Genomic DNA, 25,282 nt, shown 5'->3' with positions numbered 1-25,282 from the left:
TTTAAGTATCCTGATTCAACGGGTGGGCAGGAATTGCACTATCTGGGATGGTTATTCCTGGCGGTTTGATGGCGCCTCGAAGGGGTGGGCAGCTCCCGCCGGGGTGGGACGGTTCCTCCCCCCCTCCCGTACGCAAAGCGCTACTCCTCTCCCGAAAGATCTGCTCACCGTGCGCTGCTGGCCCCGCCGGGCAGCTAGGCTGATCTCCGGAGGGCGCTAGGGAAGGACCCCAGGGCTTCCCCGGGCGGAGGCCGGGGCAGGACAGGACAGGGCGGGGCGGGGGTCGGGCCGAGCGAGGGCCGCTCTCACCCGGCAGCCTCACCTCGGCCCTGGCGAGCTCGCCCGGCCCGGCCGGCGTCCCTCGGGGTCCCGCCGGGGCCGGGGCCGTTGGCGGGAGGGTTCTCGGCGGCAGCGGAGACCGGCAGCCGCGGTCCCGCCCCCGCGGCCGGCTTGGGGCGGTGCTGACTCGGCGGGGCGGGGCGGGGCGAGGCCAGGCCGTCGCCGGAAGCCGGGTTCGATTCCGGGCCGCGCGGCGCCATGGTTCCGCTGTGGCGGCTGAGGCGGTTCGATGCCTTCCCCAAGACCCTGGAAGACTTTCGGGTCAAGACGTGCGGGGGCGCGCTGGGTGAGGGCGGCTGGGGGCCGGCGGGCGGGCGGGCGCGGGCCTCGCCGTGGGTCGGCGGCTGGCCGGGGGGACGTTGGGGGCGGGCGGCGGCTCGGGGCGGTGGCGGGGCTGACGGCGGCTCTCGTCTCCCTGGCAGTGACGGCGGTCAGCGGGCTCATCGTGGCGCTGCTTTTCTTCTCGGAGCTGCAGTACTACCTCACTAAGGAGGTGAGTATCGGCGACGGGTGGGGGCCGAGTCCCGGCGGAGAGGCGGCCCGGGGCGGTCTGCCGTGCCTCCGCACCCCCTCCCGGCCGCCGCCTCCTCCGGACTGCCTGGGCAGCAGTTTCCCCCACCGCAGAGCTACCGGTGGGCCTCGTCTTCCCCTGCCCGGTCGCCTCGGCGCGGGGAGCCGGCTGCTCTCCCCGGCGAGCTGCTGGCGTGAGGGGGCTTGTGGCCTCCTGAGCGCGGTCGCCCGGGGGTGGCCCGGAGTCTCTGCCGGCTGTCTGCGCCGTGTGCCGGCAGGGAACGCACAGCAAAGAGAGAAAACGCCAAGGGACCCCCCCCCTACCCCCAGTCCTAAGATTCCCGAGTCCTCGCCGCCTTCATAAGTCTCCCAGGGCGGGCGGTAAGCTGCCGCGGGCGGTGCGGGAGGCAGCAGCTGGGGTGTCTCACAAATCCCCCATCTTCAAAATGGGCTGCCGAGCCGGAGCAGTCAAGGGAAAGAGGCCTTAGGATTTGCTTCCAAGTGAAACGGGACCCTTTTTTTTCTTTGTTCCTAGGTTCATCCGGAATTATATGTTGACAAATCAAGGGGAGATAAACTGAAGATTAATCTGGATGTTATTTTTCCACATATGCCTTGTGCTTGTGAGTCAGGCTTTTGACTGCTGGGGATCGTTTTCACGCTTGCCAGATGCCCGAGAGACTCCATGTGCCTGGTGCTTCCAAGAGCTGCGCTGCTGCTTGGGCCACCGATGGGGAGGAATTGGTGATCCCGTGTGGTTACGCGGTGATTCCAGCCAGGCCCACTGGGCGCTTAAGCCAGCGCTTCCAGTCAGGCAGCAGTATTTTGCTAGTTTATAGATGAGGACAAGGTGTACAAACCCACTTACTCTTCTGTGTGGTGTTGTACTTTGTCAGAGGGTGCTGTAATACTGAAAAAACTGGCACAGAGTTCACTCGGCACTCAAGATTTGACTGTATTGTTGTTGAAAAGCTTTAGAGTCTCCTTTGGAAGTTACTTGATGAGGTACAGCTTTTGCGTGGTTTTTGTACTTAAATTCTGACACAACTTTTAAAATTTCTCCACAGTTTTTAAAATCAGAATGAGTGTTAACAATCTGATTGCCTTTTAACTAAATTCAAAATAAATAGGATTTAGTGATTATCCACACTATCAATCACTTTATCCACAACAGGATAAAGTGATTGAAAATTGCAAATCTTACTGGGTATTACTGCTGTGCACGTTATCCGACTGTCCACTGATTTTCCCCGCCTCTTATTCTGTTGTAGTAATTCCTTTGGGTAACGCGCTGGGCTCTGAATGCAGTGAGTCTGAGTTCCTTCTGACCACCCAAGATATTAGTGGTCTTTGCCTTCCTCACATTTAAAAGGGCGTGGGGAGGCCAGTAAGACTGGAAGCCTCTGCTGTTTTGTGCAGAGAAGCTGTTAGTTTTGTAAGAGAGCGTGTAGGCAGTCAGTGTATCGTGGTGCTTTGACACCAGACAGAGACCACAAACCTTCTCAGTCGTCTTTCTGAAAAGGGATCACGAGGAAACACACTGGCGGGGAAGGGGGAGGGTGAGGGGGTAGAGGTAGGACGCAGCTTTCAACTGATTTTAAGCTCAACTCTGGAAAATGGTTACGGGCTTTGAGGCTTTGAGGGTTTGGGGGTTTTGCCGAAAGTGTGTTTGCCTTTGAGGATAACACTTCCTGTGGCAGCTGGAAACAGTCCTTCTTGTACATCAAACCCAACCCCGTATTTGGAAGGGTCGTTTAGGCTGCTGCAACGTGCGTTTTATTCCCTGTATGTCCCTTAGGCCCAACCATATGCATTCTTCCAGTTTGGCACACTCTTCCCCCTGGCCGAAAGATTCTGTATTTTCACGGGTTGAATGCTTCCAGCCTGCCACAGGGCATAACAAATGGGCATTTACAGACCACTTTCCTTGCTCGCTGTTTTCAGATTTGAGCATTGATGCCATGGACGTAGCAGGAGAACAGCAGCTGGACGTAGAGCACAATCTGTTTAAGCAACGTTTGGATAAAGCTGGCAATCGTGTGACTCCGGAGGCTGAGAGACATGGTAAGATGCTTTTCTGCCTTTCTTGGATGGATGCTCTCGTAGTCTTTCCATCACTGCATGCACATTTTGAGATTTACGGGAGCAAGTGACAGCTGAAGAGCGTTTAAACACCATAAACTCTTGAAGAGTTTATAGGTCCCAAATGTATTAAACTGGCAGATCATACAAGCTTCTGTTGTACTCGCTACTTTTGCGGGGCCAATCTTTGCCTCGTCCCTCTGAAATTATGACAAGGACTCACGGCTGCATTTCAGGAATAAACCTCCCGAGTTCATGGTCTTTGATGACTAGAAAGGAAGCAGCTGTTCTGGCCAAACTTGGCTTTGGTTGTATCTTTAAATCACAGCGGGCTGACAAATGGGACGAGCTGGTTAGAGGAAAGAGCCTCTCCCCAGGGAAGGCTCCGGCCACTCAACCCTTAAGCCTAAACTTGCCCCTTACTGCAGGTACTTTGTGTGTGTTCACGCATACCTGATAAATGTATTTTAGTTGATCTATTGATTGCAAGTTGTACTGAGTGATCCTTGACTATGTAAACCTCTCCTCTACGTTTTTTACATGTTTTGTCTCATTGTTGTACTTTGATACAAACCAGAAAGGATTCTGGCAAAGTGTTACAGTCGAACAGGCATACTGTCCTGATTTTTCCTTTCCAAAACATGAGCTCTTTATTACCTTTTCTGGGCAATAGTGTAGTTCTGCATATTAGCATGAACTAAATTTGTTGATTTGTACCACTCAGATTTAACTTTTCTGTTCTTGATGTTGAAAGGCTAAACTAAGCGTTCGTACTGCTGTGTCACTTAGCAGCCCTTCTGTGTTCAGAGGTTGCGGTGTTACAAATTTAACGTCTAGGGACAAAACCAGCTTTTCTGTATCTAATTCTCTATTAACACATGTATGCCTCCTGCCTTACTCGTATTGCCAGTCTCCATTGGGATTACTCTGTCTGCACTGGTTGCTCTGACTCCTTATATAAGCAACGGAGAGGAAGGGAAACTTGCAGGGAGTGAACTGTCTCGGCTGGAAGAGGCATTTTTAAAAGAGATCAGATGCATTGTGTGCAGCAAGCAATTTCGTCTGCTGTCCGGCAAAAGCACAAAGCTAGTTTGGTTTTCATCACCCACGTTGCAAGTTAGATCAGAAGTATCCACCCGTGATCATTGAACTGTGATTATCTGTTTCTATTAGTAACACTGACATTCAATCCATTATTTAGATGGCAGCTATAGCAGTAATGACCTTAAACCAGGGCCCCATCCCCGGAGGTGTTCAAGGCCAGGCTGGGCGGGGCTTTGAGCAACCTGATCTAGTGGGACGTGTCTCTGCCCAGGGCAGGGGGGTTGGAACTAGATGATCTTTAAGGTCCCTTCCAACCTAAACGATTCTATGATTCTGTGAAATTTAGTAAAGCATACCCAAATTTTATGGAGTGGTATCTGGAGACTTTTCATAATCGTAGTTACATGAAAATAGTTAACAGCTTAATGATTTATATGGTAGGTTGCATTGTGTGCTTGGATGTCATCTTATTTCCATTGAATGATAATAAATGATTGAATTCTTTAATGGTGGGTCTTAATCATTTCTTTCCCTTTAACGTGGACGGAGTTTTACAATTTCACATATCATATCTGCATGTGCATTGAGGACCATGTTTCATATCTGCACGCGCATTGAGGACCATGTTAACAGCAAGAAACCCTGCATGTAAAGTTTTATGTACTGTAGTTTCTTTATAGTATCTAAACTGTGCATTACCTCTGGATGCTGTCTCTGAGACAACTCAACAGGCAGCTACTGATTACATTTAAAAAGCTGTTTCTCGTTGCTGTATCTTGAAAGACTCCATTGTACAGATGTTCTTGTCCAATTGGAGGGAATCATGGCTTTGACAAAGTGTAGCAGTTATTAAGCTCTATTCTTCCTGACGCTATCTTTTAGCGTAACTGCAAGATTAAAAGCCATACCACTTCTTAAACAATGAATTCCTAAGCGCGCTTTCAAGTCCTTTAAATGTTGTAAGCTTCAGAAAGAGTCTCACACCGTTGTTTAATAATGGGTATATTTTCCTAAAAGTTTATATTTGCTTGTTCATAACTACCATAAAGTATTTGACTAAAGAAATAAGGTTTATGATTGATTTTCACATGTATTTCGTACTTGCTAATTAAAATCTCTTTTCTTCTGTGGCTAATACAGAATACAGGCATCTTTAATACTTACTTCCGTCCACCTGTTATACCTCCCAATCTCAACGAACAAGGCCCTGATAACGTTTTATCCCCTCAGCAATGTCTGACTATGTACCTTATCACCTTCCCAGCACAAGTTATCCAAGGAGCCACCTTTTCAAGGCTTATTCAGGGCAGTGCAGTAGTGCCTAGATAGTGAGCCTCAGAGGGCTTTTGTAACCCAGCAGACTTGGTCCTGTCCTTCAGGGTTTGTGAGTTGAAACAGCCTGATTTTAAGGGGGCCTTTTATAATAAGAGCCAATATTTTTGAAAGTTGTAGATACAAAATTCCTTGGCTCACTTATTCCTGACTCCAAAACTTGCAGACCTTTGATATTTGTTTTGGTTCTTGACAAAACAGAGCTCCTGTTTGAGGTTTTCGTAGGCATCTCCTCCCCTTTAGCGGATTTCAGCTCTCATCTCCTCTGTTACAAGTCCCTCTTCAGCCTTCTGCACATAAGAACATAAAACTCTGTGAGTTCGTGCCCCAGACGCACGGTGGCTGCACATTCAACACATGTGTGGCACGGATACTGTCAGAATTGTGAAGTCACGAAGAAGGTAGAAATTCCTTGGAGGTTTCTAGTGAGTGGTGGTTAACATTTGCGCCTTGTCAGCATTGTCATCCTGGAGGACTGGGTTTCAGTTTTCCACTCAGGAGACTTCCACTCTGATCTTGTTTCGTTGGAATGTGTTCCCTACATGCCTTGGAACGGGATTATGTGTTATACGCTGTTGACTCCGTTGATTGCTATTTAAAATTTTGGTTGTGTAACAGGTCCGGTATCAGTTGCGGTGTACTGATTTGGTCTGCTTTAGATAACATTTTAACAAAGCCCTCGTGGAAGTAGCATCTGATCAGTGCTACAGCAAGGCTTACAGATAGCCAGTTCTTTCTGCGGAGGGTGTTCTTGACACGGCAAATGCTATTCTGCTTCTTGATCTTCACACGTCAGCAGGCTCTGCGTGTACCATTTCAGGTGGACTTTGCGTGCAGGATGTGCAGCTTCCGACACAAAATCATAGTGTTCGTGTGTAGAATAAACCAGGAGTACAGTGTAGCATTTCTAGACATGCCTCATCACTTTGAATCTTTTTTTGTCTTAGAGCTGGGGAAAGAAGAAGCAAAAGTGTTTGATCCAAATTCTTTGGATGCTGATCGCTGCGAGAGCTGTTATGGGGCAGAGTCAGAGGACATTCGGTAACCTTTACACCTTTTTGTATTTTAGCGCTCAAATTGATAGAGTTATGTTGCATGCGCTTTTTTTTCCCAAATGTCTGTGAATGTCTGTGCAATGAAATCCTCCTGGGCATGTGTTGAGAGAATGACGAGAATTGGAAACAACAGTTGTCATTTGGTGTTTCTCATTCCCCCTACCTGCAAATTCTTGTAAGAATGGATCCGTGGTAGTCCATAGTTCTGGACTATCCTTCGCTATTACTCTCTCTGTAGTAACTTGGTTTGTCCCATCTGTCAAGTTGCGTCCTTCCCCAGAGATGTTTCCGTCTTGAGGGATTCATGATTCCAGCCTTCAACTTTTTCTTGGTCCAGCAAAACATGGAACCAAGAAAGAAAAACATTTTTTTTCAGTGACCAAGGTAGAATCCAGAGGTAGAAAAGCAATGAAGAAAGTCTGCCATTAACCCTCCTTCCCGTTTTGACAGTCTTGGCGTAAAAACAGAGAAAAGGAGGAATAAAAACAGGCAGATGCTTTGTTCACCCAGGGGAGTTCCAAACTGCTCAGAACTGTGAGACACTGATGTCGGTTTTGTAGCGAATTTCTTTGCCAAGGAGTGTCTTGGCTGTCTAAATGGACAGGCAGAGTCCTCTTCAGACTCATGCACTGCATTGAGACAGCTTGCATCCTCATGCCAAAACCTCAGAAAGTACATCAAGAAGCTCGAACTCCTTCAGGAGCATTAGGCCAGCTTTTAAGGTCCAGTCCATGATGTTTGCTTTATTGCTTTATTGAAGAAAAATCCACTAAGGATTTGCGTCCTGAACTTGAGCATCTATTTCTAGCGATGCAGATGGTAAGATAGTGCTTGTGCTTTTGCAGGTGTTGCAATACTTGCGACGACGTCAGAGAAGCATACAGGCGGCGAGGCTGGGCCTTCAAGAACCCAGATACCATAGAGCAGTGCAAGAGGGAAGGGTTTAGCCAGAAAATGCAGGAACAGAAGAACGAGGGCTGCCAAGTGTATGGTTTCCTAGAGGTCAACAAGGTGAGAGATGGATTTTGTTGTGAACCTGCTGCATGATGGTGGTGTCTGTGAAAAGGCAGAGTTGGGGCGTTCCTCTCCTTTTCTAGCTTTACATGTTCACGGGACTGTAATATAATAAACCCTGGGCTCAGCAAGGTAGTTGTGCCCGTAGAGGCGCAAGTTCAGTGGGAGAATCGGGAAGAGCAGTGGGAAGGGGATAATTCTCTGTTTCGTTGTGTGGGCTGGTAAGAAGCATGCTGGCTGGAGAAGCTTAGCTTTTCCTGCCATCTATCTAGCGAGTCTTCTTGCTGAGGTTTCTGGAGGAAGTGAGGCAGCTTCTTTGAGGTTAGATTGTCCCACCTGCCCTTCTAGTCTTAAAGCAGAGAGCACCAGAGGGTGCTGGAGATAACAGTAACCAACAACTCACCATCAGAGGTGCTGGAGAGAGTGAAATGTTATCTTTCTTTTAAAAAACAGTGGAAGCAAGATTATTGGAGTTGGTAGCCAAAGCTGAAAATGCTCAGAGAGGTGGTTTTTGCAACTGGCAAAAACATCTGAAAATGTAATATGAGATATACCGGATAACTACATAATTACCCTGTCATTTGGCAGGTTACCAAACCCAGAACACTTGGGCACGCAGGTTACATACCCAGGTACATTCTAGAGGTCAGGGCCAGGCAAATCTTTTTTTCTTTAATTCAAACTATATTTTTTTTACACATTTGTGTACTCTTCCTGGAGACCACATTCTTTATTTCTGGAAAGTAAATCTTTTACTCAAAGCCAGACATTGTGGTTCCAGCATCCTTATGGGACCCTCCATCACAATGTGTGATGAAAAGGAAAGCTTGAAAGGGTAATGCTGGAGGTAGAAAGGGTCCAGTGGTGGGTGTCGCTGGGGAAATTTCTGTGGGCCATTGTGTTATACACTTGGAATTTTGCACATCTTTCTCATCAGGACTGCAGTTAACATAAGCAGTAGGTTTGCACAGACGTCAAAGGTGTAGGATAGCCCCTGAGCTTGGGACATTCAGATCTTCAAGGGGAGAGTGTGTGTGATTGCTAGTAAGTGTCCATGAGGACTGGCACCTAATGTCCACATCCCTTTCAGATTCCAGGATGAAATTTTAACAACCTTTTGTCTTTCGGGGTTTTTGTGGGGTTTGGGGTTTTTTTTTGTAAGTATAGCGCTTTATTTTTGCAAGCAGCTTATTTTCATGGATGCATACGTAGGATCACTGTTGTTTATTGTATTGAGGTTTTGTTACCCTGCTCACTCTCCTTCTCAGTTACTTTCTCCACTCATTTTCTGTGATACCTTTTTGTATTTCCTGCAGCAGGAGTCAGTTCCCTCCCAATAGTTTAATTCCTTCTTCTTCGCGTTTTTATGTCGGCTAAAATGATCTGCATAGAACAGTTATTATCAACATCAGTATGTAATTATGGCTTTCCACATGACTGCCTGTGAGGAAGACGGGAAATTCATTTCTCTGTTAGGACAATATCTGCTGATATTGTCACCTATGAAAATTAGTTGCTTGATATATATCTTGTTTAAACAAAAATTTAAAGATCCAACACCAGTACAACTGCTTTATTTATATAGATTCAGACCTTTTAATGAAAGATTACTGTCTCTTGCAGGTAGCTGGAAATTTCCACTTTGCACCAGGAAAAAGTTTCCAACAGTCTCATGTACATGGTAAAGTATTTTCTTTTTCTTTCTTATTGCAACCTTTAGCTTCCAAGCGTATCTGATTGGGGTTTTTTGAGTATCTTTGCATTGTTATCCATGATAACAGCAGCACTGCTTCAGTGGGGTGGACATTGTTGAAGTTTTGTTACAGAGGTTTAGAACAACTAGAAAAGTGTTTTCTGGAGGTGCTGACACATGGGTGTGGAAGAACTTGGAGGAGAATGATTCTGGGCCGTCTCTCAGTCTCACTTGTTCCACAAAACTTTGCTGGTCTACTGTAAAACATCCTCAGGTGTTCGGTTCAGGACCCGAATATCATTATGTCTGGAAGGTATATTTTGGAGAATACCTCAGGACAATTTTAAAGCAATTCAAAACTTTAGAGTAAAATTTAAGTTGTAAATGACTTTGTCAAGTACAGATATATATACGCACACAGCAGCCAGAACAATAGTGGTAGTTTATAGAATCATAGAATGGTTTGGGTTGGAAGGGACCTTTAAAGGCCATCTAGTCCAACACCCTCTGCCATGAGCAGGGACATCTTCAACTAGATCAGGTTGCTCAGAGCCCCGTCCAGTCTCACCTTGAATGTTTCCAGGGATGAGGCATCTACTACCTCTCTGGGCAACCTGGGCCAGTGTTTCACCACCCTCATCATAAAAAAGTTCTTCCTTATATTTAGTCTGAATCTACCCTCTTTTAGTTTAAAACCATTACCCCTTCTTCAGTTGCTACAGGCCCTATTCAAATGTCTGTCCCCCATCTTTCTTATAAGCCCCCTTTAAATACTGAAAGACTGCTATAAAATACAGAAAAAAAGACAAGGTGTCATAATGCTCAATACGATTATGGTGCCATAGCTTTTCTGTGGAGTAACAAACCCTCTGAGAGGTGGCCCCTAGCTAGCTGGTAACACACACGTTGCTCCCAAGTCCTTCTCCTCAGGGCTGCTCCCAATCCATTCTCTGCCCAGCCTGGATTTGTGCCCGGAATTGCCGCAAGCCATGTGCAGGACCTTGCCCTTGGCCTGGTTGAACTTCATGAGGTTTGCACGGGCCCACCTCTCAAGCCTGTCCAGGTCCCTCTGGATGGCATCCCTTCCCTCCAGCGAGTCGACCGTGCCACACAGCTTGGTGTCGTGGGCAAACTTGCTGGGGGTGCACTCAATCCCACTGTCCATGTCTCTGACAAAGATGTTAAACAGCACTGGTCCCAGTACTGACCCCTGAGGAACGCCACTCAGCACTGGTTTCCACTTGGACATCAAGCCGTTGACCACAACCCTTTGAGTGTGACTACAGAGCCAGTTCCTTATCCACCGAGTGGTCCATCCATCAAATCCATGCCTTTCGAACTTAGAGACAAGGATGTCATGAGGGGCAGTGTCAAACGCTTTGCACAAGTCCAGGTAAATGATGTCTGTTACTCTCTCCTTATCTACCAATGCTGTAGCACCACTGTAAAAGGCCACCAGGTTTGTGGCCCTTGGTGAAGCCGTGTTGACTGTCACTAATCACATTCTAATTTTCCATCTCTGCCTTAGAAGAGCTTCCAGGAGAATTTCCTCCATGATCTTGCCAGGCACAGAGGTGGGACTGACCAGTCTTTAGTTCCCCAGGTCTTCCTTTTCTCCCTTTTTGAAAATGGGGTTACATTTCCCCTTTTCCAGTCAGTGGGAACTTCACCAGACTGCCACGACTTCTCAAATATGTTGGAAAATGGCTTAGCAATTTCATCCGCCAGCATCCTCGGGACTCATGGATGGATTTCATCAGGTCCCACGGACCTATGTACCTTCAGGTTCCTTAGATGGTCTCGAACCTGATCTTCTCCTATAGTGGGCGGTTAATCCAACTCCCTTGACCTGCTGGCCACGCTGCTTTTGATGCAGCCCAGGATGCGGTTTGCATTCTGGACTGAGAGCACACATTGCAGGCTCATGTCCAGCTTTTCATCCACCAGCACCCCCAAGTCCTCCTCAGGGCTGCTCTCAATCCATTCTCTGCCCATCTTGCGTTTGTGCATGGGATTGCCCCAACCTAGGTGCAGGACCTTGTACTTGGCCTTGTTGAATCTCATGGGGTTTACCTGAGCCCACTTACTGAGCTTGTCCATGTCCCTCTGGGTAGCATCCAGGTCCCTCTGGATGGCATCGTGTCCCTCGGTGTGTCAGCTGCATCACTGAGCTTGGCGTCATCCTCAAACTCCCTGAGGGTGCACTCAATCCCACTGTCAATGTCATTGATGAAGGTATAAAACAGTATTGATCCCAGTATGGACCCCTGAGGGACACCACTCATCACTGATCTCCATCCGATCATTGAGCCGTTAACCCTCTGGATGTGACCATCCAGCCAATTCCTCATCCACCGAACAGTCCACCCATCAAATCCATATCTCTCCAATTTAGAGAGAAGGATGTTGTGGGGGACCGTGTCAAAGGCCTTACAGAAGTCCAGATAGATGACATCAGTGGCTCTTGCCTTGTCCACTGATGTAGTCACTCCATCATAGAAGCCACTAGGTTGGTCAGACAAGATTTGCCCTTGGTGAAGCCATGCTGGCTGTCTTGAATCACCTTGTCCTCCATGTGCCTTAACATGGCTTCTGTCAGGATCTGTTACGTGATCTTCCCAGGCACAGTGGTAAGGCGACTACATCAGTCAGTTCCCTTGAGACTTGTCTGGTCAGGTCCTGTAGACTTACAGAACAGGTTCCTCGGGTGGTCTCCAACCTGATCATCTTTGACAGTGGGAGGGGCTTTGCTCCTTCAGTCCCTCTTTAACAGGGACTTGGTTAAAAATATTTGTGGTTTAATGGAATGTTTGTGGCAGTTCCCTGGATCAAGTTTTTTAAGCGTGAAATTTGTAGTAAAGGTTTCACAAAGGGCTATAATTTCAGCCTGATCTTTCCCCTCCATATCACTCACTCCAGTTTAACCTGTACCACTGAGGTAAAGGTTGGGGGAGGATGTGAGTGTGCTTTGCGAGAGTAACTGGGGTTAAGCTTTTGAGTGCAGTTTCTACAGATGGAGAAGCGCTCTTGTGGGGGAAAAAAAAGCCCCCACAAACAACCAACAAAAAAGCACCTGTTTTCCACCACAATATTATTTTTGTTAATAATAAAATGTTTCACTTCTTTCTGCAGAACTTGCTTTGTGTGCTTAAACTAGCATAACAGCAGCAACGTTACCACAGCCAGTGTTTACGACTCGTGTATCTAAGCTAACGAGAAGCATTTCTGCATCGCATCTGTTCTCTGTAACAGGCATGAATGCAAGCGGGCTGTCCCGATGGCAAGTTCTTGGTGTACGTAGAGGAGAGGGTGAGGTCAGGATGGCTCTCTAATTGCACCTGCCCCAGAAGTCTTTCACAACTGAATTCAGAATTCTGTAGGAAAACGCAGGTGAAAACCAGAAAGGACTATGTCGTTACTGCAAACCTTTTGGAGAGAGAGTTAGGAATATTGGTGTTTTGGGGACAATGAAAAGGAGTAGGATGATGGGCAAGACAAACTTTCCACTTTCTGGGAATTCTGTCACATTAAATAATGAGGAAAAAAGGCCCCTAATACTTTTCTCTATGTACAACTGTTTTCAGCTCTTGGGATCTCCTGAGTCTGTTACGGCCTGTTGAGATTCCTCAGTGGCTCTCTTTCAGGTACTTTTCCCATCTCACCATGAACCCATGTAAACGTTTTGCATTTACAAGGCCTTCAGTAGGTCTGCTCTGCTCTAAGAAAAAAACACCTCCCCTCGCTTGGTTGCTCCCACCAGCTGTATCTGATGGCCCTTGTTCCTCGCTGCCTGCGCTCCCTGCCTCTAAGGATGTTGTAGACCTTTCGTGTGCCAGCCTACGGGCCGTGGCTTTCCCAGGCTGAAGAGTCCCAGCTTATGCAGATGCTCCTTTGTGGAAGCCACTCCACCTCTGAGCTTCCTTGCTGGATTTCTCTGAAACTCTTTCAGTTCAGCTCTGTCTGAAGGTACCAGACTGTACCCAGGATTAAGGTCCAGGCTGAGCATGATGCAGGCAGCGGCATAACGATTTTCTTCCTTTTGTTCTCTCTTACTTTCCTAGTTATTCATAACATCTGATTTCCTTTTTTCCCAACCTTTTCCTGGGCAGTGTTTTCGTGGCACAAACTAACAGCCAAGGAGTTTTTCTTGAGCCCGAGGAAAATGGATAGCTCAGGGCCTGGTTTTTTTCTTGTATGTGAAGCTGAGACTGTTTTCTGCCTCAGTATAACCTTTCTTCATAATCCTTTTTTTGGTAGTTCTTTTTTGTTTGTTTGCAGAAATAAGGAAGGTTTTTTTCCCCCTTTAATTACAGGTAAAGAACTTGACTAGTATTAGTCAGAGGAGAGAGCTCTGTGAGGTATTTCCAGAGCTACCCTGGAAATACCTCATTTCCACAGAAGAACTTATACAAATGTTACGTTAATGCTCAGTCCTATTAATACACTTAACAGAATGTCACGCAGGATGAACTTGAACGTCTGAGAGAAGTCTGAATATTCCAAACCGTTATCATCAAAAGCCATGTTAACAATCCACTCAAAATAATAATTTTACTAGACCTATCTGATACAAAACTCTGATGACTGACAGTATTTTTGCTACTGCCTTCTATTCCAATTGGAATCGGTAGAGAATAGGGAGGGTAGACAAGATTGTCAGTACTGTGGGAGGTCTGTTCCATTGCACGGCTCTCCTTGCCTACGTGGCTGTATGATATTTGTACAGTGGATGGTTGGACCTGAGTCCGTACTTTCATTTTTTGGTGCTATTCAAATACTGAAGCTAGCACACCAGCTTTTTGTTCCTTGCGCTGTTACTCTCTCCTTGTCCCGAGGGTTACTGTTGTTTAATCGATCTCCAGCTGGGGAATTAGCACAGGCGTTCTCCTGACGGCGCGAAGGGTCCTATTTCAGAAGCACTTTGTAAATCTGACCATAAATGTAATCCTGAGCGGAGTTCCTGAACTTCTGTCATGTGCTTGGTGTTAACATCTTCAAAATGGTAACTTCTCTCCTGGGTAGAAGCAAGAGCGAGTTGAAATTGCTTTTTTCAGGAAGTAGAATAAGAAGTAAGAGGAGAGACGGGGCTAACACACATGCAAACCAGAAGAAGCGCTGAATAAGGTGCAGTTTTATTTCCATTTAGTTATGTTATGCTCATGCTCTTTAGAGATGCAAGTGTGTTATCTCATCATAGGGTAACATCTGCTGAAAGATTCAAACCATGTTTCACTTGTGTTTGGCATTCTAAGTGTCCTCAGGGTTTTTCGTAAAAAAAATCAAGCCCCTGATGTCTCAAACTCTCTCAGAAAAATGCATTACCAAAATCTTGTGTGACCCCAGACTTATTTCTTAACTATCCTTATACCATGTGATCTTTATGACCCAAGGGTATCTGATGTTCTCCTGATAATTTTCATTTTCTTTTTTTTTTCTTTTTTTTTCAAAGTACGCGTTTGGTATTGTTATAACACAAATTCGCCTTCGTGTCTTTGTACAATATTCATGTGTCTGAAGGAACTAGAAACACCGGAAATGCTGAAAAACTAAAACGGGGAGGGGGAAGTTTGTCTGTTTGTAAGAAAAAAGTTATTTTGTCCATTTTGTTTCTGCGTGCATGAATGTTAAATCCAGGTGAGATGATTTCGCTTCCCTTGTTGTTTGTGTGTATGTTTTCCTCTGCTTGTATGTAACCTTTGGTCTCATGTTCTTTTGATCTCGGTTCCATGTTTATACACCGTTCTGCACAGTCAGTAAATCCACTTTGCATTCCTTTTGGTTTCTCATAATCCCCAGGCCCTGAAGGAAGTGTAATTTGGAAACTGGGGGAGGGTGTTTTTCTGTCTTTAGGTAACTGAAAAGAAAGGTCCGTCTCTGCTGGGTTGATGCAAATTTTTATCCGTCCATATTCACATTGCCAGTATACCTAGCTGGAAGACTCAAGAATTGATGAAGTTTGACTCCTATTGTGTCAGTAAAAGACGTACTACTACTGTGCTTTCCCTCCTGGCTGGTTCACGAGTAAGGAGATGCTGTGTTCTTCTCAGCTGACCATTGGAGGCTGAGCACTTTATTCCTAGAGGTATTTCTGCAGCATAGACTTTGTTCATATTTTATCTTAGTTTTCATCGTTTCGAGATGTTTTAGTGTGTGTTGCTATTCGTTCTTCATCTCGGGTCATCAAAATGGTTCTCTCTAGGAGAATTCACGTGGCTGATCTTATGCCTTTGTGCCATCTACAATGGTAATTACCTTTTAGGTGGTGCATAAATATACTGCTTGTGCTTCTTGGACAGGTGCTGTGTCTGTCTGTCCTTTGCATGCTGTGCTGCCAGAGAATTCGAGCTGAAACTTTGTGAATTTGCTTTTGAAGGAAATCCCAAGTTATTGGAAGCACTGAAAACTGGTTGGTTTAAGCCTGCACTGTGATGATGCTCCATCTCCGATGCCAGAGAAGACCCCCACTCATGAATGTCATATCAGCTGCAAATGGGCTTGTCTTGTTCCTGAGCTCATCTGTGGTCTGATTGCACTGAGAAATCCCAGGTCATTAGGAGGAGGACTGAAGCAGGTCGTGAGGAGGACTGAAGCACTTCCAAGCAGACTTTCTGGCACTGAAACTAGTAGTACTGGTTCTCCTGCAACAAGGGAAAACCAGAGTCAAACGATATTCACAGATATTGATACTTACAGTTCCAAGCAGCAAAGCCTCAAGCCCTGATTGTTCGTGTGGTACTCGCTGAGATTGGGCTTGCTTCACTGATGTTTGCTTTGAATCTTGAACTGAGATTTTATGCTCAGTTTATGCAGGGTGCTGCAGGTTTTGGTGAAGTTACCTCTTTCACGTCTGCCTCTGCAAGGACAGCCTCCGGCACCAGCTGTGCCTGTTTGTGATTCTGGATATCATATTTTCTTTGCAGCAGTTCACACCTCTCCTTCCTTCCTGCCTCAGAGAAAAGAGGAATGTTTGAATGATCTAGCTTTTTAACCTCCTGATGTTTGTGCTTCGGGAGGTGCTGCTATTTCTGTCCACGCAGCACCCATCTCCTGCTTCAGCTGCAGTGGTTGGCAGCAAGTTTCCAACGTGTGGAAGACAAACCTTAGCGATAGGTTTGTCGGGAGAGAGATGATGGTCATATCGCTTCCTTCTTCCCTGCCATGTTTCTTCTAGTCTTCTCATTCATCTCTTAGTTTATCTTCGGACCGTTCTGTTGCTGGGGTGTCATCATGATGATGTCCCAGAGTCCCCATGTGATGTCCCACACCCGGTGTGCAGACGCCAGTACGCACACAGAGTAGAGGTATTATCTATTTATTTAATTTCTGCAGACATGGGTGCTAGGTGGTAATCCACAAAGCTAGCACACCGGCCTAAAAACTCTTAGGAATATTTATACGGTTCAAAACACAGAAATACACACCCTTGATGATAATTATTGGTTAGTACCTTATCTTAACAATTTCTGTTGGTTAGCACAGCCTCTCGCTCTCATTTAAAGTTACAAGGCCCTTTAATTGATGTGTGCGTGCTCCAGCACTTCAGGGCAGGGGGGCTAGTCCAGTTCAGTCTCCAGTTGAGTGGGTGGTCGCGATCTCCCACTGGCACCTTTACCTTTCCCCCAGTTACTGCAAGTTTTTGTTGACTTTATGCCTTATCCAGCATCTGTCTGGTTTTCAGCCAGTTTCAGCGCCTCCTGTGGTGGGATGTTCCTTATTATCAGCCTTCTGTTCTTCTTCAAGGGTGTATTCGTTAGTAAGGCATTTATTGTTTATACCAAGTGTCTGGTTTCACAGGGCCTTGTGACCTTTTTAAGCTCTTTATTCTTACTTAATGAGAGATTCTACCTTTTATAATATATTTTACCTTTTTAAAAGTACGTTCCACCTTCTTAAAGTACATTAATCACTATTTTTCAGGGAAGGCATTGCCAATCGTGCTTTATTGAAAGCCAGAGAGCTTTTCAGGACTCCTTAAAATGTATCATTAGATTCCTTCCATTCCCTAGGAAACAAAAATGACGCTGATGACAACATTCTGGACATTCTCTGTTCTAAAGACACCCTCTCAATGATCGTGACGATTTCTGTGGGTGAAGCAGTTCTGTGTGTGCTCCGAATTTTGTGGTTTTCTTACACCCTACATGGTCAACTGGAGGAACAAAGTTGTCTTTGAAGGCACTATTTTTATGATTGCCATTTGTTTTCCTCCTCATTAGCGGTGATGATTGTGGAAGGGAGAAACCCAAGTAAGCTGCTCTTTGAGATGGTGATGGCTTTGGAAAAGGAGCTGCCTACTTAGAGTCACTGAGCTTTGCCTAGATACGCATGAAGCTTTGTTAGCTCTCCAAGAGCACAGATTCACTGGTCTGTTGTTCATTAATGTTCTGCCTACACACTTGAGGGAAGGTTTATTCCCTTTTCTACTAGATACTTGTTTGACAGGCAGAATCTATTTGAAATCATCCTTGGACACCATGGATGACCCCTAATAACCTCTCATTTTACGTACTTTTTAATGTTTTGAATGCTGAATTGCAAAAGGACATACAGTCTTTGACTGAAGACTGGTTGTCATTTTTTAGGTCCCTTGGCGTCTTATTGGCAACCAAGAGCAAGTGACACTAATTCTTTTTTCTGCAGACTGCAGCCTCTTTCTCTGTTTCTTTTACTGGAGCCCTACTAGTTGTGAGACTGTTTGTATCGCACAAATTGTATTGTATTGTACAGATACCACTTCCTCATCTCAGCTCTTCTCTTGCCCGTCAACGTTCTTGGAAAAAAACCAATGTGGGACTCAGTCTCCATCAGTTAAGGACACCATTTCAGCGTGGAGGAGATCCAGATCCTCTGGTTGATCACCTGTACGATATTCCTTCCACGGAGTGTGTTTGTGTGAGCTCGTTCTAACTTGTGTCCCAAAGTAGTGTCTGCTGGGGAATTAGCTGTTTTCATCCCCAAACTGAATACTGGAGGCTGAGATTCTTACTTCATCCTCAGCATTGCTAAGGACTTTTCTTTTTCTGCTGGTAAACTCCTTTCAGAGTTTGGTTGTCTTGGTGCTGAAAGAAGCAAGGTCTCACCCATTTCTGTGCGGGGGGACAAACTGTTTTCAAGTTATATCAAGTTTGTTTTGGAGACCACAAATGTGACGTTTCCGTTTGTCACTGGACTACAATCTGTCAGAGCTCAAGTTGTACTGGTTGTGGGAATCCCTAACGTTTGTCAGCCAGCCATCTGGAGTCTCTCCATACCTTCCATACCTTCTCCATACCAAACAACGTGCTGTTGCAGAAACACCGTCAGGGATGTAGCATTTGGCAAAGTGGATTGAAATTGCTGCGTGAAGGGTTCAAGCGCCCACCTCTGAGGAGGTATGTCTGTGACGGTTGTCAGTTAGTCATGCACGGTGCTGAATATACGTGAATAGTCTTGCAAAACAAACAAGAAAGGAGGTTACTTAACCTCCTTTGAGAGATGCCATCCGAACATACATTTCCCCTGCCCGTTATCCTTCCAGGTATTCGTTCACCTCTGTTGGGATCTTGCAACAGAATGAACCAAAATGACCTCACGGTTTGCTACCTTCTCTGTGCATCAGATGTGATTAAAACAGCACAGGACCGATAAAGATCAAAAATTTGTTACCCAGCTTTGAATGTTAATATGTTGTGAATGTAAATCTCGAGTGCACTTCTGGATGGCTTTGGTTGCTCCTAAAATGACCTTTCTGTTACCTTAAGACTGAAAAAGAATCTAAATACGACCAGCATTGTTACCTGGCATGCTGCTTTAGAGCTCACTTAACATACATGGACATCCTGCTGTGTTTTTCTTTTTAGTGATTAATTCCTGCATTTGAGTTTCCTGTTACTCTTGAAATGATGGCTCGTCCATATATATCAGTTCTTTGGTTAGCTAGGGAGCCATTTTATGTGGTCTAGAAAGCACACCAGCAAAGCTGTTACTCTTCCCCTTTTTGGTACGAGTTTTAAATGCTGCTCTGTCTGAATCTCTGTATCTTTTAATTTTAAGGATCTGAATATTTCTCTTTTCTCTCCTACTCTGCTCATTTTTGCAGTGCACGCTGTTGAGAGTAAGTGTTGCTGTATCCTTTCTTCCCCCTCCCCCCCCCCCCCCAAACTGTTTACTGCAGAACTAATGTAATTTCTGTTATTTGCTGTGCCTATAAATCTCCTTTGGGAGGAGCTATTGATCTAGGCTGAGATTTGAGGCTTCCTGGAAGCTAAAAGGAGAGCCATCCCAGGTCATTCTGCTGTGGTAAACGAGGTCACCGGACGGAAAAAGCTGAGAATCTTTGTCTTAAATGATTTTAATATATCAGTGTTGGAGATAAAGTGTTGGCAGATTATTAGGTGCTCTATGCAGATAATGTAATTGAGGGGGACATGGTGACACTTTGGAGAGACTTCTGCCTTTTGAAGTCAGATGGGATAATTATCTCATTTAATCTCATTGTACAACTGGCCAGAGAATTTCTCCTGGGCGTTCATGCATCAAGCCTGCTAATCTCAGAATACCTGGTGGGAGAGTTTCTGAGGGTTTGTAAACTATTGGATTTTTTTTAAAGGGTAATCACAGAATCATGGAGTAATAGAATGGTTTGGGTTGGAAGGGACCTTAAAGATGATCTAGTTCCAGCTCCCCTGCCATGGGCAGGGACACCTCCCACTAGATGGTGGTAATGAGAAGAGCCTGGTCCCATCCTCCTGACACCCCCCCTTTCAGTATTTATAAGTGTTGATAAGGTCCCCCCTCAGCTGTCTTTTTTCCAGACTGAAGAGACCCAAATCGCTCAGCCTTTCTTCATAAGAGAGATGTCCCAGTCCCCTCATCATCTTGGTAGCCCTTTGCCGCACCCTCTCCAGCAGTTCCCTGTCCTTCTTGAACTGGGGAGCCCAGAACTGGATCCAGCACTCCAGGTGCGGCCTCACCAGGGCAGAGCAGAGGGGGAGGATGACCTCCCTCCACCTGCTGGACACACTCTTCTTGATGCACCCCGGGATTCCATTGGCCTCCTTGGCCCATTGCTGGCTCATGGTCATCCTGTTGTCCACCAGGACTCCCAGGTCTCTTTCCACCGAGCTGCTCTCCAGCGGGTCACCCCCAACCTGTCCTGCTGCGGGGGGTTATTCCTCCCCAGGTGCAGCGTCCTACACTTGCCCTTGTTGAATTTCATAAGGTTCCTCTTTGCCCAAATCTCCAGCTTGTCCAGGTCTCTCTGGATGGCGGCATGGCCTTCTGGTGTGTCAGCCACTCCCCCCAGCTTTGTGTCATCGGCAAACTTGCTGAGGGTGCACTCTATCCCCTCATCCAGGTCATTGATGAAGATACTGAACAGGACTGGACCCAGTACTGACCCCTGGGGAACACCACTCCTCACTGACCTCCAACTAGACCCTGTCCCCCTAATCACGACCCTCTGAGCTCTGTCTTTCAACCAGTTCTCTATCCACCTTACTGTCCATTCATCAAGCCCACTCTTCCTAAGCTTCCCTAGGAGGATGCTGTGGGGGACTGTCGAACGCCTTGCTGAAGTCAAGGTAGACAGTGATGTAAATCTAGTATAACAGAACACATGATGTAAATCTAGTATAACAGGTTAGTCAAGGACTGGTCTTTCTCAAGTGCTGCCCTTGGATTTCTGTGTTACTGCGCTGTAAGTGTAAGATTTGTCAGCCTTACTAGTCCTCGGCTCCCACTTCACATGCTAACAAGTGTGACTGCCCAAGCATTCGAGCTGCAAACGCCATAATCCCGCATGGGGTTCTAAGAGCACGGCTGCCAGGAGGAGCATCCCTGTCCCTCCCCGTGCATTGCTGCGCTGCGCCAGCACAGGCATTCGTGCGGCTGCGTGATTAACCTTCCTTTGGAGCTGCCCTGGCTGGAAGAATAGCCTCACATAAAGCAGTGGTTACCTTTCAGCCTCTTGCGTTCTCTGATGTGGCTCATGACCGAAAGGAGGGTGGGACAGGAACGAACCATCAACAGAAAGATCGGGGGACAAAGACCGTTTGATTCCTTTGGCAGTAGGTCCAGTTTAAATGCAGATCCACCAGCACCAGGATCTCTGTAGAACTTTATTTATGAACTGAAGGTTTGCCTGCTGGTGTCTGTAGAAAAGGCAGCAGGACTTGACGCTTCACTGACAGATAAGCCACTTAACTCTTGGTTTAAGTGCAAATAACACCGCAGTGTGAAACAGGGTGTTGCTGGTAACTGTTAAGAAGAACAGCATAGCATAATCCCAAGGCCACTTCTCCCTTCTTTCCTTTCCCTGCCCACCATTTCACACCTATTTCCAAATTTTCAGGAATTTCTTTTTGAAAACCAAATGAGTTCTTTGGTTCAGTTGCCAGCGCAGCACACGAACTGCTGTGCTAGTGGCAGCGATCAGTCTGCGCGCTTGTCAGAGACAGCGACAGGAATATCTGAAGCCAGTGCAGCTCTGAGCTCTTTGTAAGGCAGAACCCTTGCCTTAATTCCAGTGAGTGCAGCCTTAGTTTCTCAACATTGAACATTTTAACTGTGAAATGCAAGGGCCTCTCCCTAGATCAGTGCGCTAGGAGAAGTATAGTTAGGGCTTGGAATTTACTTTTCTAACTGTGCGTTCTCTGTTTTGCATGTATGTATCTTAGGGTTTAGTAAGGGTTTTCTATAAACACAAGTAATGCTTCCGGTGTTTAATTGAAAGATGTTAATAGGAAAAATGAGTTTGCAGCACACAATGTTTTAAAGGAGAGGCCAGTTTCAATCAGTTCTTCAGCCTTGCAGCCTGTCTTGTGCTAGGCTGTGTATCAGAAACCCTTCAAGGCAGCAGAATTCCTAATCTTTGTCAATCATGTGGCAGCACTTGGTGATCTGACTCCATCAGCTCCTGAAATAATAGCCCATGATTTTTGAGGTGTGCTTTTCTTTGCTAAGGTGAAAGGTGAGGTCTGGCTTCCGTGGCGTGTGAATTTACCTGTTAAAATGCGCTGCAGCTCTCTGGCTACTGTAAGATGATTGTGCGATGTTTGGTAAACCTGGTAGGAGCCGTACTGAAACTGAGTTGTAAGTTATATTTTCATCCTGAGGCTGATGCTTCTGGCATTGCATAAAGTCACTTAAGTAGCCAACAGAAAGATATCTGTTGCCTCCCGTTGCCCATATCCCTTCTGGAGGCGTGCGGTGCTGCTGGCGTCGTCATATTGCTGTACACAGGAAGGGCAGAGAGAGGGCAGGCCAAATTCCCCAAATCCTAGCACCGGTGGCAATCATCTTGGCCCCCCCAGTGGCTTGCAAATATCTCCGCAAAGACCTTTCCTTTCCCTGCGTGTTCTCCGGGCAGCAGTAACGAGGCTGATTGATAGGCAGAGTGCTGAGATTTGCTAAGACGACAGTCATTTCTTAGGGTACTTGCATGTGATATTAAGGCATGTGCTCTGCGTAGTTGTTAGTTTAGATCTGTTGTGCCGCTGTGTTTTACAGTAGTTAGAGGAGTTACGTGTATCAGGTGGTGACTGAGACACCAGTGAAGTTTTCCTTGCTTGCCCTTGGGATCTTGTTTTTGCCCTAGATTAAGAATACGTTCAGGTGAGGACTGGAATACTTAATATGAATTAACCCCAAATTAAAGTTACTTTCCTTCACCCTAGCGGTGTCTAGTCTATGTCAGGAGGGGGAATTGCAGCAGTTTTATCTATCACATGCCCTACTGCAAGGAAGAGAGAAACCCAGGCAATTTTCTTGCCATTTTAGATTGCGATGGAAATGAGAGGAGCTCCCTACCTAGAATAAGGTAAACAGATATGCTTGTTATCGCAGTCTGAACTATATTGTTAAACTATTTTTCTATTACAGTTCACGATCTGCAGAGCTTCGGACTTGATAATGTAAGTGTTCCCAAGATGGCGTTCTGGTTCTCTTGGTCTTCTGGATTTCCCTGCCTGTGCCGCATTGAGATCCTGGTGTATTGATCCCAGCTGAATTTGGCTGTATAAGTCTGGGCAGAACCTGGAAGCTGCTTTCACACGGGTCTCTGAAGTGTGTTCTGTGACATCTGCATGTTGCTTGGCAAGCCTGTTCCCTTCTTCCTGAGACTGCTTTGCTCCTTAATCTGCGCTTCCCAGTTTTCTGAGGTTGACATTTTCACCACTGCTTCTGGATCTGTTGGAGTTTACCTTGTGCCGGGAGGAAAGCAGATGATACCCGTACCAGTGCCACCAAGGCAGCTGGCAGCATGATGCTCCTATGGCAGAGAGAGGAATGGCGGGGAGAGCCCGCTCTGTAGATGGGAGGGAAGGGCACTGGGATCTGGGGATTTCCAGCAGCAAAGGGAGAAATTCCACATCTTGGAATCTCCCATGAATAAAAAAAAAAAGGGCAGGTGCTTTGGAGTTTACTGTTAGGACACACAGAGTAAGGGAGGACCTGTCCCCGTTCCAGAGCCACACTCAGAAAAATATACAAATAATTAACTTTCAACCCCTTACCTTGCCCCTGGGATGCTGTGCAGTTGTTTGAGTTATTAACGTTTCTGTTTCAGATCAATATGACACACTATATCAAACATCTCTCGTTTGGAAGGGATTATCCAGGCATTGTGAACCCTCTGGATGGGACGGACGTCACTGCACAGCAAGGTAAAAGCCAGCTGAGAGAAATCTCTTTTTAAGTGCCTGTATTAATGAGTGTTAGAAGAGAACAGGAGCAAATTTCCTAGTCTTTAACAAGAACCCTGACAGCATTGTGTAAAATATAGACTCCTCCACCTTTTGCTCTTTCTGGAACAGCTGCGTCCATTCATCTGGAACAAATCTGCCAACGTGTGTTGATTCTGTGACCTTTCTGAAAGATCTCTGTTTTCAGTGTTCGGGGATGCACAGCAGCAGGTGTAGCACATCATTATTAAATGTCTGCATCAGGTGTAGTGCAGGGAGAGCCCTGTCTATCTATTGCATGCAGTAGGAGATAACCAGAAGATGCAGAATAGGGGAAAAAAATGCCTAATTGATAGTGGCTGGAGAACCGTGCTGTATGCCTGGCTGTGATCTACCCAACAGTAACGGCTGAACAGCTGCAGTGAAGTTGAAATATTGCTGATCTTTCCTAGGTACCTCCAGTTGGCTGGCTTGAGAAGGAAAGGCAATTCTCTCCTCATGCTACTGCTGCTCAAACTGTAATCTTGTTTTATTCACACAAGACTGACTGTGTGCATTTTCCGTGAAACATTCTGCGTTTTATATGCAACTGCAGAAATTAGTTATTTTTTCAGATCTGTGAAGTCTGCAAAGTTTGTATTTGCAGGTACTTGGGGTACTGTTGTGTAATAAAGCTTGGAGAAAGAAGTTGTTTGCTTTGAGGTGGTGGTAGGATTGTTAATCGTACCTGAATACATTATTTTAAATTTTCCACCATTGATTTACATTCTTGTACCTAAATCAAAGGATGGTACTTAAAATAAAATACAGAAAAAAAGACAAGGTGTCATAATGCTCAATACGATTATGGTGCCATAGCTTTTCTGTGGAGTAACAAACCCTCTGAGAGGTGGCCCCTAGCTAGCTGGTAACACACACGTTGCTCCCAAGTCCTTCTCCTCAGGGCTGCTCCCAATCCATTCTCTGCCCAGCCTGGATTTGTGCCCGGAATTGCCGCAAGCCACGTGCAGGACCTTGCCCTTGGCCTGGTTGAACTTCATGAGGTTTGCACGGGCCCACCTCTCAAGCCTGTCCAGGTCCCTCTGGATGGCATCCCTTCCCTCCAGCGAGTCGACCGTGCCACACAGCTTGGTGTCGTGGGCAAACTTGCTGGGGGTGCACTCAATCCCACTGTCCATGTCTCTGACAAAGATGTTAAACAGCACTGGTCCCAGTACTGACCCCTGAGGAACGCCACTCCTCACTGGTTTCCACTTGGACATCAAGCCGTTGACCACAACCCTTTGAGTGTGACCACAGAGCCAGTTCCTTACCCACCGAGCGGTCCATCCATCAAATCCATGCCTTTCGAGCTTAGGGACAAGGATGTCATGAGGGGCAGTGTCAAACACTTTGCACAAGTCCAGGTAAATGATTTCTGTTGCTCTTCCTGTATCGACCAACACTATCATGCTGTCGTAGAAAGCCACCAAATTTGTCAGGCATGATTTGCCCTTAGTGAAGCCATGTTGGCTATCACCAATCACCTCCTTGTTTTCCATGTGCCTTAGAAG

At 46.2% G+C, this 25,282-nt stretch overlaps 1 protein-coding gene across 2 annotated transcripts in view; it reads left to right on the top strand.

Moving 5' to 3' along the window:
- Nucleotides 1-465: 465 nt before the first annotated feature.
- The window catches only part of ERGIC3 (ERGIC and golgi 3), a 33,209-nt gene continuing 8,392 nt past the window's right edge, over nucleotides 466-25,282 (top strand). The window contains exons 1-10 of one of the 2 annotated variants that reach the window (XM_074605696.1): nucleotides 466-625; nucleotides 762-832; nucleotides 1,385-1,472; nucleotides 2,794-2,913; nucleotides 6,255-6,348; nucleotides 7,208-7,373; nucleotides 9,000-9,057; nucleotides 19,148-19,162; nucleotides 22,930-22,961; nucleotides 23,615-23,711. In XM_074605696.1, coding sequence (XP_074461797.1) covers nucleotides 538-625; nucleotides 762-832; nucleotides 1,385-1,472; nucleotides 2,794-2,913; nucleotides 6,255-6,348; nucleotides 7,208-7,373; nucleotides 9,000-9,057; nucleotides 19,148-19,162; nucleotides 22,930-22,961; nucleotides 23,615-23,711 — 829 coding nt within the window. In that variant the 5' untranslated portion in view covers nucleotides 466-537. The remainder of the gene's footprint in view (nucleotides 626-761; nucleotides 833-1,384; nucleotides 1,473-2,793; nucleotides 2,914-6,254; nucleotides 6,349-7,207; nucleotides 7,374-8,999; nucleotides 9,058-19,147; nucleotides 19,163-22,929; nucleotides 22,962-23,614; nucleotides 23,712-25,282) is intronic. The other variant, XM_074605697.1, reaches the window with a different exon arrangement.

Source organism: Larus michahellis, chromosome 12, assembly GCF_964199755.1.
Source record: "Larus michahellis chromosome 12, bLarMic1.1, whole genome shotgun sequence".
NCBI lineage: Eukaryota > Metazoa > Chordata > Aves > Charadriiformes > Laridae > Larus > Larus michahellis.
This window is presented reverse-complemented; position numbering and strand designations above follow the sequence as displayed.